Raw genomic sequence first — 15,291 nt, 5'->3', positions numbered from 1 at the left:
TGCTGTTCCAAAGTTTGTGCTAATCTAACTCTTCAGGCAACAGGCAGAAGGAGGAGGAGTTGACCCTTTTATTAAAGCCCCATGGCAGGGTCACTCAGAGAAGGAAAAGGAATGTGCTGGCGTATCCATCATCGTCCATGCACCTGTGGTTAGTCAGCATTCTCATCAATTATGTGGCCAGAGCAGAAGGGGGATGCTGGGTACCTATGTCTCCGTGTGGTATACCTCCTGAAGAGCTTCTGCCTATTACTATGACCCTTACTAGGGAGTGTGGGAGACAGATGGGGTTTGGGTTAGTTGCACTGTGAGGAGAAGCTTGAGTTCCTTCAGTGGAATAAACAAAGTGGTGGCTTGGAAAATCAGACAAACACTTCTGGTAAAACATTGAATATTTCTAAGTGTGTTATTCTCTGCCATTCAGATTACTGGTAAAGACGCTGTGAATGGCACACATGCAGATACAGTAAGTACACACACAAAAGCACACACACACTTCAATAATTTAAGATCTATATGGCAGGCTTTTTCATTTTTCCTTAGCCAAATACAGTAGTGCTTGAAAGTTTGTGAGCCAAATACATGTGACCTAAAACTTTCACGCAATTCCTAGAAGTAGAAAAGAAGAACCAAATCAAACAAATGAGACAAAAATAGTAGACTTGCGGATTGGAAACTAACCGTTTTCAATAACCATTGATTAGTCCAGCACATAAGAATTTAAGCCCATTCCTTCATATAAAAATGTTTTAACTACATTATATTGGTAGGTTTCCTCCCATGAACTGTTACATCTGTTCCTCCCACTACATTACTACTGGATCAAGCTCAGAACTTAAAATTGTATGTTTCCAAAATGCATTTCTTTAACTATTCTTTGGTAAAATAAATAAATAAATAAATAAAACAAGTGGGCTTGTTTTATTTGGTTCGCTTCATCAACATTTAGGACTAAGTCAAATTTCTAAAAAAAATCACAAACTTTTAAGCACTTCTGTACAGTAAAATTTGCTCTAGAACTCCACATCCCGTCACTTTCGCCATTATAATGCCGCAAAGACGCCAATCTATTTTATTATGCTTGCTCACATACAAAATCCTACAAGCAGAGCCGCAGAGCGAGAGACATTTACAGCTTACAGCTTTTTGTTTTGTGTCTCTGAGGTTGGGAGGACTATTTGCAGACACATATTATGACATATTTGCCACCCACCGAGGGACCTTTAGAAGTGTAAATTGCTTCACTAAGGCCCTAAGTATCTAGCTCTCTTGTTCTTGCTGTGTATATGAACCACATGCCCCAAATCCAATTACACCGTTAATTAAAAGCAGTGTACATTGAAAATCTGGGGGAAAAAAGGGCTTTGGGTGTTACCATTACTTACAAAGCAGCAGTAATGAGCTTGGCTGAAATTACTGGGAAAATTAAAAGAGCGAAGCAACTGCAGAACAGCAAATTTGGCTGGCGATGAATATTTAACTAAGCTATGACGAAGTGTCAGCCGCGGCTAAATGTAGCCCGTTACTGTGTGTGAACATCCAGAATCCTATTATAATCAAATCTGTGATTCTAGCAGTAATACTGAACGAAGCGCAATAAATAAATGCAAGGAGGGGATCAGGACAAAGAACTGGCCTGCTGCCTGCCATTCTCTGCACCTCTCTCGCTCGCTCGCTCATCTCTGCATCTGCCTCTGCCTCTCTCTCTCTCTCTCTCTTTAAATAATGGCTGGTGAGTGTGCTGGCTGGAGTGATATTTAATCACTAACATAAATAATCTCTGAATGGAAAAAGCGCATCATGGTGCTATCTGCGGTCCACAGAGACAGGCAAGTGGTACTGTGCTCTGTACTGTACAACAGCCAAAAGAGTGCTGCATACACTGTGTGTACACCCTTTCTTCACCTCTGTTTCTTCCTTTCTCTTTCTCTCACTTATACATAAAACAAATCTAAACAAATGTTTCATAAAAAGGGTGTTACGTGTGTTACCTTTTCTTGTTCCCAAAAGTTGGGACAGTATGGAAAAATGCAAAATAACCAAAAACAAATGCAGTGTTTCTTACATTGAGTTTGTTTTTACCAATATGAACCCTAGATATTTCAGATATTCATATTTTGTTCAGTCAAAGCCATTTTAGTTGTCAATATACATTTATTACTGCATTTAAGGCCTGCTAAACATGCCAAAAAACATATATTACTATGTATATACTATGTATTACTATATAACTTTGCCACTTTCTTTTCAAAGCACTTAAAATAGAGCTCTGGAAATCAACGAGAGACCACTTAAAAATGATGTGTTTCTTTGATTTTACCAAACTGAAATATAATCAAGAGGAAGATGGATGATCACAAGCCATCAAACCAAACTGAACTGCTTGAATTTTTGAACGAGGAGTGGCATGAATTTATTCAAAAGCAGTGTGTAAGACTGGTGGAGGAAAACATGCCAAGATGCATGAAAACTGTGATTAAAAAACAGGATTATTCCACCAAATATTGATTTCTGAACTATTGAAACTTCATAAATATAAACTTGTTTCTTTTTTGTTATTTCAGCCATTTCTTATTTTCTGCAAATGAATGCAATATTTTTATGTGAAATCTGGGAGAAATGTTGTCTGTAGTTGATAGAATAAAACAACAATGTTCATTTTACTCAAACATAAACATATAAACAGCAAAATCAGAGAAACCGATTTAGAAAATGAAGTGGTCTCTTGATTTTTTCCAGAGCTGTATATATTTTGGTATTAACAATAACAAGTGATGAAGTGTTTCAGATGTCATTTTGTCTCATTCTTTTTTGTAAAAATGTAGCATTATGGATTTTTCATCATAGTCACATTTCAATTATTAACATTCTTCACATATTCTCTATTGGGAATAGACCAGGAATGCAGGCAGGCCAGTTCAGTACTCATACCCCCTCTTTACATAGCCATGCCTTTGTAATGTGTGCAGCATCTGGTTTTGCATTGGCTTGTTGAAAAATGTATGGACAGCCCTGGGAAATATTAGAGTAGTCTCAAAAGCAGCATATGTTGCTGAAAGATCTCAATATACTTTCTGCATTAATGCTGCCGTCACAGAAGATAACCTCATACCATAACAGACCCTGGATCTGGACTTGTTGCTGCATGGTCCTTTCCATCTTTGTTCTAGAGCTCACAGTTCAGAATCTATTGCTTCAGAAGAAGATCTGAAATACTGATTTGTCCTATCACAATACACATTTTTCACTGTGTGATGGTCCTAGATGCCTCCAAGCCTAGAGAAGTTAAAACTGCATTTGGACATAAACATAAACATATAATATAAAGCTTCTGTTTTTGTACAGCAAAGTTTATTGGTGCATTTGTAAATATTATTCTGTATTTTAGAGCTTGACAAAGGTTTGCCAATTTAATCTTTTTTCCATGTGGTCTCATCAGCTATTGTTCTGAGGGATCGGAGATCACTGTTGTCAGGGTTTTAATCAGTCAGTAGCGCACCTGTGCTTCCCGCCGCCAAGCTATTTACCATATATTTACCTGAACACACCTCACTTTCAGACCACCACAACCATCGGCATAGATTTATTCTGACGCTATTTTAATGGTGTAGTGCTTGGTATGAAATTGGACAGGGTTTTACAGACTGTTTACGAGCATCGCGATGCACCTTGCACAGGGTATATGATAGGGCCCATATTGTTTTAAACATTTAAATAATTTTTATATCCATCCTTTCTTCTTAAATACTGCTTTTGTACCAAATCATGCTTACAATTACCTGTTAGAAATCACACCTGATATTGCCCATTCTAGCCTGTTTTTTGTTTTATATGTTGCGACCTGAAATGCAGGAAAACCTGAAATATCTTGGGTTTTTACTGTCTGCAATTAAAATAAATGTCAGAGTAAATGTAAACACAAATAGAAACACTGCATTTTTTTACATTTGCATTTACCTTCAATCTAAACTCTGATTTAGTGTTGTAGTTTACATAGGTACAAAACACATTGCATTCAGATGACATTCAGTGTAAGTAAAAACAAACCTTGTGGTGGATTCGCCCTGGTCTTTCCTTCAGGTGTTAGTTAGCAACAGAGAGGAGAACAGGGTCAGAAGATTAATTCTTTAACACAAAAAACAGAAACAAACAGAGGATCCAACAGAAAAGACACATGGTTCTGAAATATACTGAATCTTTCATATAGTCAATGAATCATCAATATATTTCTCCCTGTGTTAAACACAATACGGTACACTGCAAGTGAAGGGAGAAGGACACAACATTAACAAACACACACGCACACAAAAACACACACACACACGATCATACATACACCCTTACACACTTCCACACACTTTGGAGATTTGGAATGGAAACAAATCACGCCATGAAAACTGGAAAACTTATAGCAGAAGAGCATAAACAAGCACCAAACATGAAGCAGACATGCAATCACTGAGCAGCGCACAATCAAGCGGTCTAAGAAAGCTCTAGGAAAGACGGTTTAGTGTTAAAATGGGACAGAATTTTGCCTGTGATCATGTTTTAGATAACTCATTCCTCTTTTTGCATGTGTGTGTGTGTGCGTATGTGTGGGTGCATTGTATTTTCAGGTGATACCCATTGTGGTATACACTGCAGTATCTTCCTGTCCTACACTGCAAATCTTAGCAAGTGAAATGATCTAATTTCAAGGCAATAAATCTTTATTTTCTCTCTGATTTCTCTGATCTGATGTTTTAGTCTTACTACGCATTGTAGATTATTTAGCTTATTTTAGGAATAACACTTTTATTAGAATTTCCACCTTATTTTAAGAAATTAGAACTCAAAATGAAAACTAAATGATTGTTATGACCAAATAATCAGTGTTTTAAGTCTTACTTCACTCATTTTGAGAATTTGTGGTTGCTTATTTAAAAAAATCTTACTATGAAACATTTGCTTACAATTTTTTTTACTTAATATAAGCATGTTTAAATTTATATACAGCTCTGGAAAAAAATAAGAGACCACTAAAAAAATGATGAGTTTTTTTATTTTACCAAATTGAAAACCTCTGAGATATATTTAAGAGAAACATGGATGATCACAAGCCATCAAACCAAGCGGAACTGCTTGAACTTTTGCACCAGGCATGGCATAAAGTTATCCAAAAGCAGTGTGTAAGACTGGTGGAGGAGAACATTTTATAGTTTATAGAATAAAACAACAATGTTCATTTTACTCAGACATATACCTATAAATAGCAAAATCAGAGAAACTGATTCAGAAACTGAAGTGGTCTTTTAATTTTTTACAGAGCCGTGTACATAGTGTCTAGTTTTTTGCCAATCGATTGTTTGAAGTGCATATGCATTGCAGGCATATCCTATTGTATCTTTTCATTGTGGCCTGAATAACGAGGTGACTCTCTCCACACACACATACATAGACACACACACACATGCTGTAGCTTCAGAGAAAAGCTACAGAGGACTGCTGAGGGTCTTTGGTGTTCGTCTTTACTGCTGTTCCAATTTAAATACGTTGCCTATTCCGTATTTGACGTATTAGCCTATGTTTGCTGACTATAAGCCTCTGCCTTATATATTCACAGGGTGAATACAGTAAAAGAGGAGCGTGAAGCAGTGGTCATTATGCTTGTTTGCTAAGAGAAGGGGGGAAGAGGGAGGCCACAGGAGCACAGACACCAAATACAACACCAGCTGCCAGAGTTGTACCTACTTTGTAGGGCTGCAGGTATGCAACGCCTTCAAATGAGGCTTCCAGGTAGCAATGGAAACCGAGTTCTCATCAGCCGCATAACTACGCCAAACACACTACGTGCAGAGTATACAAAAGGAAAACAGAGAGGAAAAAAAATGGAAAACCAAAAGAAAAAAAGTACACAAGGCCAGGACAGAGCGGGGGTTGGAAAAAAAAACAAACAAACAAACAAACAAAAGAAAACAAAACAAAAAAAAGCAGATTAGTAAAAACCAGTTCAGGTCATAGTTTTCTCGTCAGTTCACTGCACGGATACATGCCTTTGAGGAGGGAGAACACTTTTATAGTACCGCCATGTGCCATTCAGGTACGTTCTGGAGCGGTCTGTGGAGTAGAGTCGCCACGCAGCCTGGGACACGACAAACAGACACACACACAAGGACACACGCATGGACACGGTGTAGAGAGACATCAGCACGGTGAGGGCAAAGCCAGGAAATACAGCACCTTTAAGGAGCTTAAGACATTTGTTCAGTGATCGAGTTTAAGCTACTTTCAGTCTACGTCACTTTTACAGAATAGAACAAACAGAACTGTTTATAGACAGTGACTCACACTGCATTAGTCGGAACATTGTAATTGAGGCAAAATACAAGCAACACTGAAAAGATGTCTTATTTGCCAGTGGAGTGAGCACACACACACTCATATGCACACATATACATAAAAAAAAACAAAAGAAGCACTGGGAAGAGGAAAAATTAGAGAGAGGTTGATAGAATATGCTCCAGTTAAGAAAATAATATATAAACAAGTATATACAATACAATACATAAACATGTACTGTAATTGCAGCAATATTGTCATATATAATAACAACCTAAATCTGGGTGGATAACTGCACTGATACAGAACAGAATTTAGTATTTTGAGTTTTAATTACTACAGTTGGTACGAAAAATATTCAGACCCCTTTCATTTTTTTGCGTTAATTCTAAGTGGTATGTGTGGAGAAAACCAGGCACTGTCCAGCATCAACTGCCCAATACAATTCCCACAGTGAAACGTGGTGGCAGCATCATCATGATATTGGGGTGTTTTTATTTAGCTGCAGGGAAAGGACGACTGGTTGCAATTAAAAGAAAAGATGAATGTGGCCGAGTACAGAGATATCCTGGAAGAGTGCTTTGGACCTCAGATTGGGCTGAAGGTTTACCTTCCAACAAGACAATGACCCTAAGCACACAGCCAAAAATAACAAAGGAGTGGCTTCAGAATAGCCAGAGCCCTGACCTAAACCCAATTAAGCATGTCTGGAGAGACATGAAAATGTCTGTCCACGAATGTCACCATCCAACATGATGGAACTGAAGAGGATCTGCAAGGAAGCATGGCAGAGGATCCCAAAATGCAGGTGTGTTGCATCAAAATTTGTTGCATCATTCCCAAGAAGACTCATGACTGTACTAGATCAAAAGGGTGCTTCTACTTAATACTGAGCAAAGGGTTTTAATACTGATGACAACAATACTTATGTATTACTTATGAAAATACTTATGTGATATTTCAGTTTTCTAATAATTTTTTTTAGCATTTCTACATGAAAATGAGGTGTTAAGTGTGTATTAATGAGAAATAAAATGAACTTTTTTTATTTTAGCAAATGATTGCAATGAAACAAAGACCCCTTAAAAAACTAAATTTGTAAGGGGTCTAAACACTTTCTGTACCCACTGTATATAAATCATGTACAATGTTGTTCCATTTCTGATAAGACTTTACAATAAGGCTCACAACTGTAACAGTACTTATAACATTAAGTTATAAGGTTAAGTAATATCTTAACTAATTATTAATTGACACTAGTTAATACTTCATTAAACATTACTTAATGTCAATGCCTAAGAATGTAAATAATGTAAATAATAATAAATTGAGACATTAGTTTGTCATGAAAAAAATGGTCATGAATTAAAATGTCCTAACTAGTAAATAAACTAAATACCCCTATTGTAAAAAGTTAACCAATTTCCTTACATTGTATATAAATTAAGCCACAATTGACTGTTATGTAGTCAAAAGCCTTAAGGAACAAGTGGAGCTACACATCAGTCTGCAACCAGCCAGCAGATGTGCTAGACCTATGGTGGGTTTACATTTGAGAGACATTGCGCTGTCCATGTTTTCCACAGTTAAGGGACCATATTCAGTGATTTTCTTTTAATTAAATAGTAAAATGGTGAGATAGCATAGACCAAATGTATTCTATTCCACTATATATGAATATATGTTGCCTGTCACTAATAAATGCAGCAATATTTAACCAATATCACCACTGTTCTTTACTGTTATCTGTTGGCATTCATGCAAAGAGCTGCAGGAACGTGCAGGATTTTACAGCTGCCTTTATTGCTTAGATAAAGTGCTCCTGAAATTACTAGAGGCCCTGTCTAACAGGAACTATATGTGATATACAGTGCCCTCCATAATTATTGGCACCCCTGGTTAAGATGTGTTCTTTAGCTTCTCATAAATTGAGTTTTGTTCAAAATAATATAGGACCACGATGGAAAAAAAGAGTAAAATACAACCTTAAACTCAAGTGAATTTATTCAGTAGGAAAAAAATCCCACATTAAGAAATAATTATTTAACATCAAATCATGTGTTCCACAATTATTAGCACCGCTGATGTTAATACTTTGTACAACCCCCTTTTGCCAACAAAACAGCACCTAATCTTCTCCTGTAATGTTTCACAAGATGGGAGAATACAGAAAGAGGGATCTTTGACCATTCCTCTTTGCACATTCTCTCTAAATCATCCAACGACCTGGGTCCTCTCCTCTGCACTCTCCTCTTCAGCTCACCCCACAGGTTTTCAATGGGGTTGAGGTCTGGGGACTGAGATGGCCATGGGAGGAGCTTGATTCTGTGTGCGGTGAACCATTTCTGTGTAGATTTGGCCACATGTTTAGGGTCATTATCTTGCTGAAACGACCCATCTTCAGCTTTCGGGCAGAAGCCACCAGATTTTGTTTTAAAATGTCCTGGTATTTTAGAGCATTCATGATGCCATGCACCCTAACAAGGTTCCCAGGGCCTTTAGAAGAGAAACAGGCCCACAGCATCACTGATCCCCCGCCGTATTTCACAGTGGGCATGAGGTGCTTTTCTGCATACTCAGCTCTTGTGTTACGCCAGACCCACTTAGAGCATTTGTTGCCAAAAAGCTCTATCTTTGTTTCATCTGACCAAAGCACACGGTCCCAGTTGAAGTCATAGTACCGCTTAGCAAACTCCAAACGTTTGCGTTTATGATTGTGAGTGAGAAATGGTTTCTTCCGTGCATGCCTCCCAAACAGCTTGTTGGCATGTAGATAGCGCCTGATGGTTGTTTTGGAGACTTTGTGACCCCAAGAAGCTACCTGTCACGCCTGGCCCTGTTTCCTGTCTGTCCTCGTGCCTGTGTTGTCCCACGTGACCCGTGCCCCTGTGTTCTGCCTGTGATTTTCCATTACCTCATGTCTCATTTGTAGCTCCACCCCTTCCCCAGGTGTTTCCACTCCCAGTGTGTTTCCTGTTATGTTAAAAAGACTTCCTCTGTTACTTGTCCTCTGTCGGTCTTTGCACTGTCTCCCGTTGTCTGTCCTTCTGCGTTTCTCTGTTCTCTGTGTTTCTTAGCCTCTCAGTGTTTCTTTAGTCATTGCCCTAGGTCCTTGTGTAGTGTTTTTCTCTGTTTGTTTCTAGTTCCCTATATTTATACATCTCTGCCTTGTTTAATTTTGTAATTATACAGTTCCTAGTTTATTTCTTTGTTTATCTACTCCTGCTTTGTTTGTTAGTTATTATCTATCTAGTTTAGTTCCTTATTGTTTTCCTCGTTTGTTTTTGTCAGCCTCCCTATTTGTTTGTAGTATATATTTATCTTCCTGTTTATTTTGTTATTTCCTAGTTCCCTGTGTTTTCCCTAGTTTATTCCCTTGCCCTGTTTTAGTTTATCCTGCCTAGTTTTATAGTCTCCCCGTTTGTTTATCTTTAGTATCTCTTGTTTGTTTGTTAGTTTTAGCTCGCCTCTGTTTCTTGTTTTCCTTTGTTTCTTGTTTACTTGTTTATTTGTTTATTTATCATTAGTCTCTCTCTCTTGTTTATTCCTAGTTTATTTTTCCAGCGTTTGTTTAGTTTTATGTTCTCTAGCCTCCCTCGTTTGTTTAGTTATTTTGTTGTTACGTGTTTACTTGTCTCTTTGTTTATTAAATTCTCACCTTACCTGCACTTACGTCCGCCTCCTCGTCTCTCTGCCTGGGTCAACCCTGACAAAAAGACCGACCAAATGGACGTGAGCCAGTGGCATGCTGCTCGGAAGGCGGACCTGGAGTTTCTCCGCCTCCTCGCCGAGCGAATCCGGGGCGATGACCCGCTCCCGGCGCCTTTCCTCGGGTTGGAGCCCGTGAGCCCAGCTTCAGCGGTGCCCACCGAGACTCTTAAGAAAAAAAAAGTCTCGGAGGAAACAGGCCCGAAAAGCCCGCAAGGCGCGGGAGGACTCCCTCCGGAGCGGGGAAAATTTTGGGGGGGCGCTGGGGGTGTGTGCTGTCAGCCTCGGTCCTCGCCCCGAGGAGGAAGGTGGTGACTTGGATGCAGGCTGTGAGGAGTCCTTTCTCTGGGACTACTCCGATCTCCTCACACCTGCGTCCAGCGAGGAGGAAGAGGACTATCCTCCTGCACCAGCCCGCCTGCCGCTACTTCCTTCCACGGTGGCAGTGGAACCGCGCTCCAAGACCCCCTGCGCGGCGAGCCAGCCGCGGTCAAAGACTTTCCCCGCGCTCCTCACACCAGACTCTGCACGAGCGAGTAGGACTCCAGTCCGGGTTTTCGCTTCAACCGCAGCTTCGGGCTCCAGCATTGCTGCAGCGGATCTCTTCATGCCACGCCCCGTGAAGCACGCATCTGAAACGCTGCACCCCATGATACAAGCGGCGGCCGCGCCGCTCTCCGAGACTTTAGCGGCGGCCACGCCGCTCTCCCAGACTGCAGCGGCGGCAGCGCCGCTCTCCGAGATTTCAGCGGCGGCCGCACCGCGCTCACAGACTGCAGCGGCGGCAGCGCTGCTCTCCGGGATTTCAGCGGCGGCCGCGCCGCTCTCCGAGATTTCAGCGGCGGCCGCGCCGCTCCCCGAGACTTCAGCGGCGGCCGCGCCGCGCTCACAGACTGCAGCAGCGGCAGCGCCGCTCTCCGAGACTTCAGCGGCGGCCACGCCGCGCTCACAGACTGCAGCAGCGGCAGCGCCGCTCTCCGAGATTTCAGCGGCGGCCGCGCCACTCTCCCAAGCACCAGCAGTCCCAGCTGCTCCAGCTCAAGCCCTAGCAGTCCCAGCTGCTCCAGCTCCGGCACCAGCAGTCCCAGCTGCTCCAGCTCCGGCACCAGCAGTCCCAGCTGCTCCAGCTCCGGCACCAGCAGTCCCAGCTGCTCCAGCTCCGGCACCAGCAGTCCCAGCTGCTCCAGCTCCGGCACCAGCAGTCCCAGCTGCTCCAGCTCCGGCACCAGCAGTCCCAGCTGCTCCAGCTCCGGCACCAGCAGTCCCAGCTGCTCCAGCTCCGGCACCAGCAGTCCCAGCTGCTCCAGCACCAGCAGTCCCAGCTGCTCCAGCACCAGCAGTCCCAGCTGCTCCAGCACCAGCAGTCCCAGCTGCTCCAGCTCCAGCAACAGCAGTCCCAGCTGCTCCAGCTCCAGCAACAGCAGTCCCAGCTGCTCCAGCTCCAGCAGCTCCCAGAACTATGTTTGGGCCCAGGCCCCGTATTTCCAGGCCTGCTCCTAGGCCTCCTGACTTTGCCCCTAGTTATGTGCCCAGGCTGTCCCCACAGACTTTTACCAGTCCTGGGCACCCACCTATGTTTTTGGTTCCCCTGTCTCTCCCTGTCCTGGTCCCTGTATCTGTGAGTGTTCCAGTTCCTGTCCCCGGTGGTTTCTCTGTTCCTGTCCCTGTTACTGTGTTTGTTTCCGTCCCCGTCACTGTTCTAGTCCCTGTTCCCATGTCCGGTCCCGTCCAGTCTCTGTCTCATGTCCAGTCTCCGTCACCTGTCCAGTTCCCCGTCCAGTCTCCGTCACCTGTCCAGTTCCCCGTCCAGTCTCCGTCACCTGTCCAGTTCCCCGTCCAGTCTCCGTCACCTGTCCAGTTCCCCGTCCAGTCTCCGTCACCTGTCCAGTTCCCCGTCCAGTCTCCGTCACCTGTCCAGTTCCCCGTCCAGTCTCCGTCTCCTGTCCAGTTCCCCGTCCAGTCTCCGTCTCCTGTCCAGTTCCCTGTCCAGTCTCCCGTTCGGTCTCCTGTTTTCCCCGGCCTCTCCCTGCCGCCAGCCCCCGGGGTTTGTTTTTACGCGCCTCGGGAGCTGCGCGTTTAGGGGGAGGTTTCTGTCACGCCTGGCCCTGTTTCCTGTCTGTCCTCGTGCCTGTGTTGTCCCACGTGACCCGTGCCCCTGTGTTCTGCCTGTGATTTTCCATTACCTCATGTCTCATTTGTAGCTCCACCCCTTCCCCAGGTGTTTCCACTCCCAGTGTGTTTCCTGTTATGTTAAAAAGACTTCCTCTGTTACTTGTCCTCTGTCGGTCTTTGCACTGTCTCCCGTTGTCTGTCCTTCTGCGTTTCTCTGTTCTCTGTGTTTCTTAGCCTCTCAGTGTTTCTTTAGTCATTGCCCTAGGTCCTTGTGTAGTGTTTTTCTCTGTTTGTTTCTAGTTCCCTATATTTATACATCTCTGCCTTGTTTAATTTTGTAATTATACAGTTCCTAGTTTATTTCTTTGTTTATCTACTCCTGCTTTGTTTGTTAGTTATTATCTATCTAGTTTAGTTCCTTATTGTTTTCCTCGTTTGTTTTTGTCAGCCTCCCTATTTGTTTGTAGTATATATTTATCTTCCTGTTTATTTTGTTATTTCCTAGTTCCCTGTGTTTTCCCTAGTTTATTCCCTTGCCCTGTTTTAGTTTATCCTGCCTAGTTTTATAGTCTCCCCGTTTGTTTATCTTTAGTATCTCTTGTTTGTTTGTTAGTTTTAGCTCGCCTCTGTTTCTTGTTTTCCTTTGTTTCTTGTTTACTTGTTTATTTGTTTATTTATCATTAGTCTCTCTCTCTTGTTTATTCCTAGTTTATTTTTCCAGCGTTTGTTTAGTTTTATGTTCTCTAGCCTCCCTCGTTTGTTTAGTTATTTTGTTGTTACGTGTTTACTTGTCTCTTTGTTTATTAAATTCTCACCTTACCTGCACTTACGTCCGCCTCCTCGTCTCTCTGCCTGGGTCAACCCTGACACTACCATTTGTTGCAATTCTGTAACAGTGAGCTTTGGAGAACTTTTTATTTCTCTTATCATCCTCCTCACTGTGCGTGGTGGCAAAATAAACTTGCGTCCTCGTCCAGGCTTGTTTACCACTGTTCCAGTTGTTTTAAACTTCTTAATAATTCCTCTGACAGTAGATATGGACAGGTGTAGGCGAGTAGCGATTTTCTTGTAGCCATTGCCTGACTTGTGAAGGTCAACACACATCTGCCTCACTTGAATGGTATGTTCCTTTGTCTTTCCCATGTTGAAGATAAATGGCCTCTGTGTCACGTCATATTTATACCCCAGGGAAACAGGAAGTTGTGAATTACTAATTAAATGTTCCTACATACTCTGATCAACTTCGTAAACTACTGTAGAAGTGACAGAAATACTTTTATTAAATTTATTTCCTAAGAATTGTTAGGGGTGCCAATAATTGTGGAACAGGTGATTTTATGAAGAATAATTATTTCTTAGTCAGGGATTTTATTTCCCCCTTAAAATTTACTTGAGTTAAAGGTTGGACTTTACTTTTTTTTCCCATCGTGGTCCTATATTATTTTGAACAAAACTCAATTTATGAGAAGCTAAAGAACACATCTTAACCAGGGGTGCCAATAATTATGGAGGGCACTGTATGTGGCAAATAATACGTATCAGTAAAATTGATTCAGTCTGTTTTGTTCCTATTTAACGTACCACTACATTAAACAGCTGCTCTCCTGATGACTGAGCTAAACTGATGTGAGCTAAACCCAAAAGTACTGAAACTTGGTGTATAATGGCTAATTCAGTAAACAAGAACAATGAAATAACATGGAAATAAAGGGGATAAAGGAGAAATGAAGAAAGAAAAAATGTGTGCCACTAAATATTGTGACACATGCATACACTGCTGTTCACAAGGGTGGAATTATCGATCGTTTCCAATAATAAAAAATAAAATAAAAAAAATATATATTTTTTTTATGTTGGACTTTATGTAAATCAAAGATAAAAAAAAAATCAGTACAGAATTAAAAAGTAAACAAATATCTTTTTGACGGCAGCAGTGACATGCCCACACTCCAAACAAGCTAGTTTAATCTTCAGCTAGAAATGTACAGCTAGAAAAACGTTTCTATCACCTGAATACTAAACGACTGAAGATCATTAGATACTGCTGTATAAATAACTGTCTGTTTTGCTACTTTGCAAAGTATTGCCAACCTTCCCAGGAGCATACCAAGAGTTTTCTACTGTTCATGTATTTTTTAGTCGCCTTTGTGTTTTTAGGCTTGTTTACTAATTTAGATATTAAACCCTGTTTTACTCTTTTTATCTGCAGGCATCTGAACAGTCCTTAAGAGGTACATTCTGAGATATATCATTTATATAATATGTTATTTAATTCTGAAATGTACAGTATACATGTTTGTACAAATGTAAATATGTATAACAATAATGCAAAGCTTTTGTTCCTGAATTATTATTTGTTCCTACAATTATTTTTATTGTGTAGTTAATATGACATTCCCCTTTGGAACGTATTGATCAATGTAAAAGTTTTTCCAAACCTTTAAACAACAGTGTACACAAACATAAACGCACGCACACACACACAAAAAGCAATGCAACACAAAGTAAAGCATGTAGTGAAACCACTGGTTTTGCTGAAAGAAAGGGACCAATCATTACAGAAGAGGGACAAGAAGCAGATCAGCTCAAACTCCACACAAAATAATTCAGTTATTCCTGTTCTGTAGAGAAAAGTTGAGGCACAAAGTGTGACATTATTCTTGAATTCAAATGTTACTGTAACAAAATATCAAAACTATATTTCAAAACAGAAGAAGCTGTCTCTTAGGAAAGAATAAGGAAAAAAATATTAGGCATGAGGCAGATGTAACAAGGCAACAGTCAAAAGCACAGGAAACAAACTAGATAAAAACGGGGGGTTAGATTAATAACACAAATATTTCCTGTTCAGTTTTATATATGTAGTATAAAAGAATGAATTGGCTACACAAAAGGTTTTATTCCTCAATGTTTACAACTATTAAACCAAGCAAAGAATCATTAATTGAAGCATCCAAATAGGTTTTATTCTTCAATCTAGAACACTTAAGTTTTTACTTAAGAACTCTTTCTTAAAGAACCCTTTGATAAAGTATAGTATTTATGTACACGTGTAGCACACACATTCCTGGGGCAAACTCAGTTTCTGTGTTTCTAAAGGAGGATAGTTGCGTCCATTAGGGAAGAACTATTATCCTTGGGGAAACCCTCACACAG

At 41.0% G+C, this 15,291-nt stretch overlaps 1 protein-coding gene across 4 annotated transcripts in view; it reads right to left on the bottom strand.

The window, feature by feature from the left end:
* Positions 1 to 15,291, bottom strand: part of kcnq5a (potassium voltage-gated channel, KQT-like subfamily, member 5a) — a 180,609-nt gene that overhangs the window by 18,536 nt on the left and 146,782 nt on the right. For 2 of the 4 annotated variants that reach the window (XM_022684693.2, XM_022684697.2), the window contains exons 8-9: positions 5,728 to 5,822; positions 4,045 to 4,071 (exon numbers count right to left, since the gene is read on the bottom strand). In XM_022684693.2, coding sequence (XP_022540414.1) covers positions 4,045 to 4,071; positions 5,728 to 5,822 — 122 coding nt within the window. Of the gene's footprint in view, positions 1 to 4,044; positions 4,072 to 5,727; positions 5,823 to 6,025; positions 6,119 to 15,291 lie in introns of all 4 variants that reach the window. The other 2 variants (XM_049481327.1, XM_049481328.1) reach the window with 1 other exon arrangement.

This window comes from Astyanax mexicanus, chromosome 7 (assembly GCF_023375975.1).
Source record: "Astyanax mexicanus isolate ESR-SI-001 chromosome 7, AstMex3_surface, whole genome shotgun sequence".
Taxonomy (NCBI): Eukaryota; Metazoa; Chordata; class Actinopteri; order Characiformes; family Acestrorhamphidae; genus Astyanax; species Astyanax mexicanus.
The sequence above is the reverse complement of the archived record's forward strand: the minus strand, read 5'-3'. Positions and strand labels throughout refer to the sequence as shown.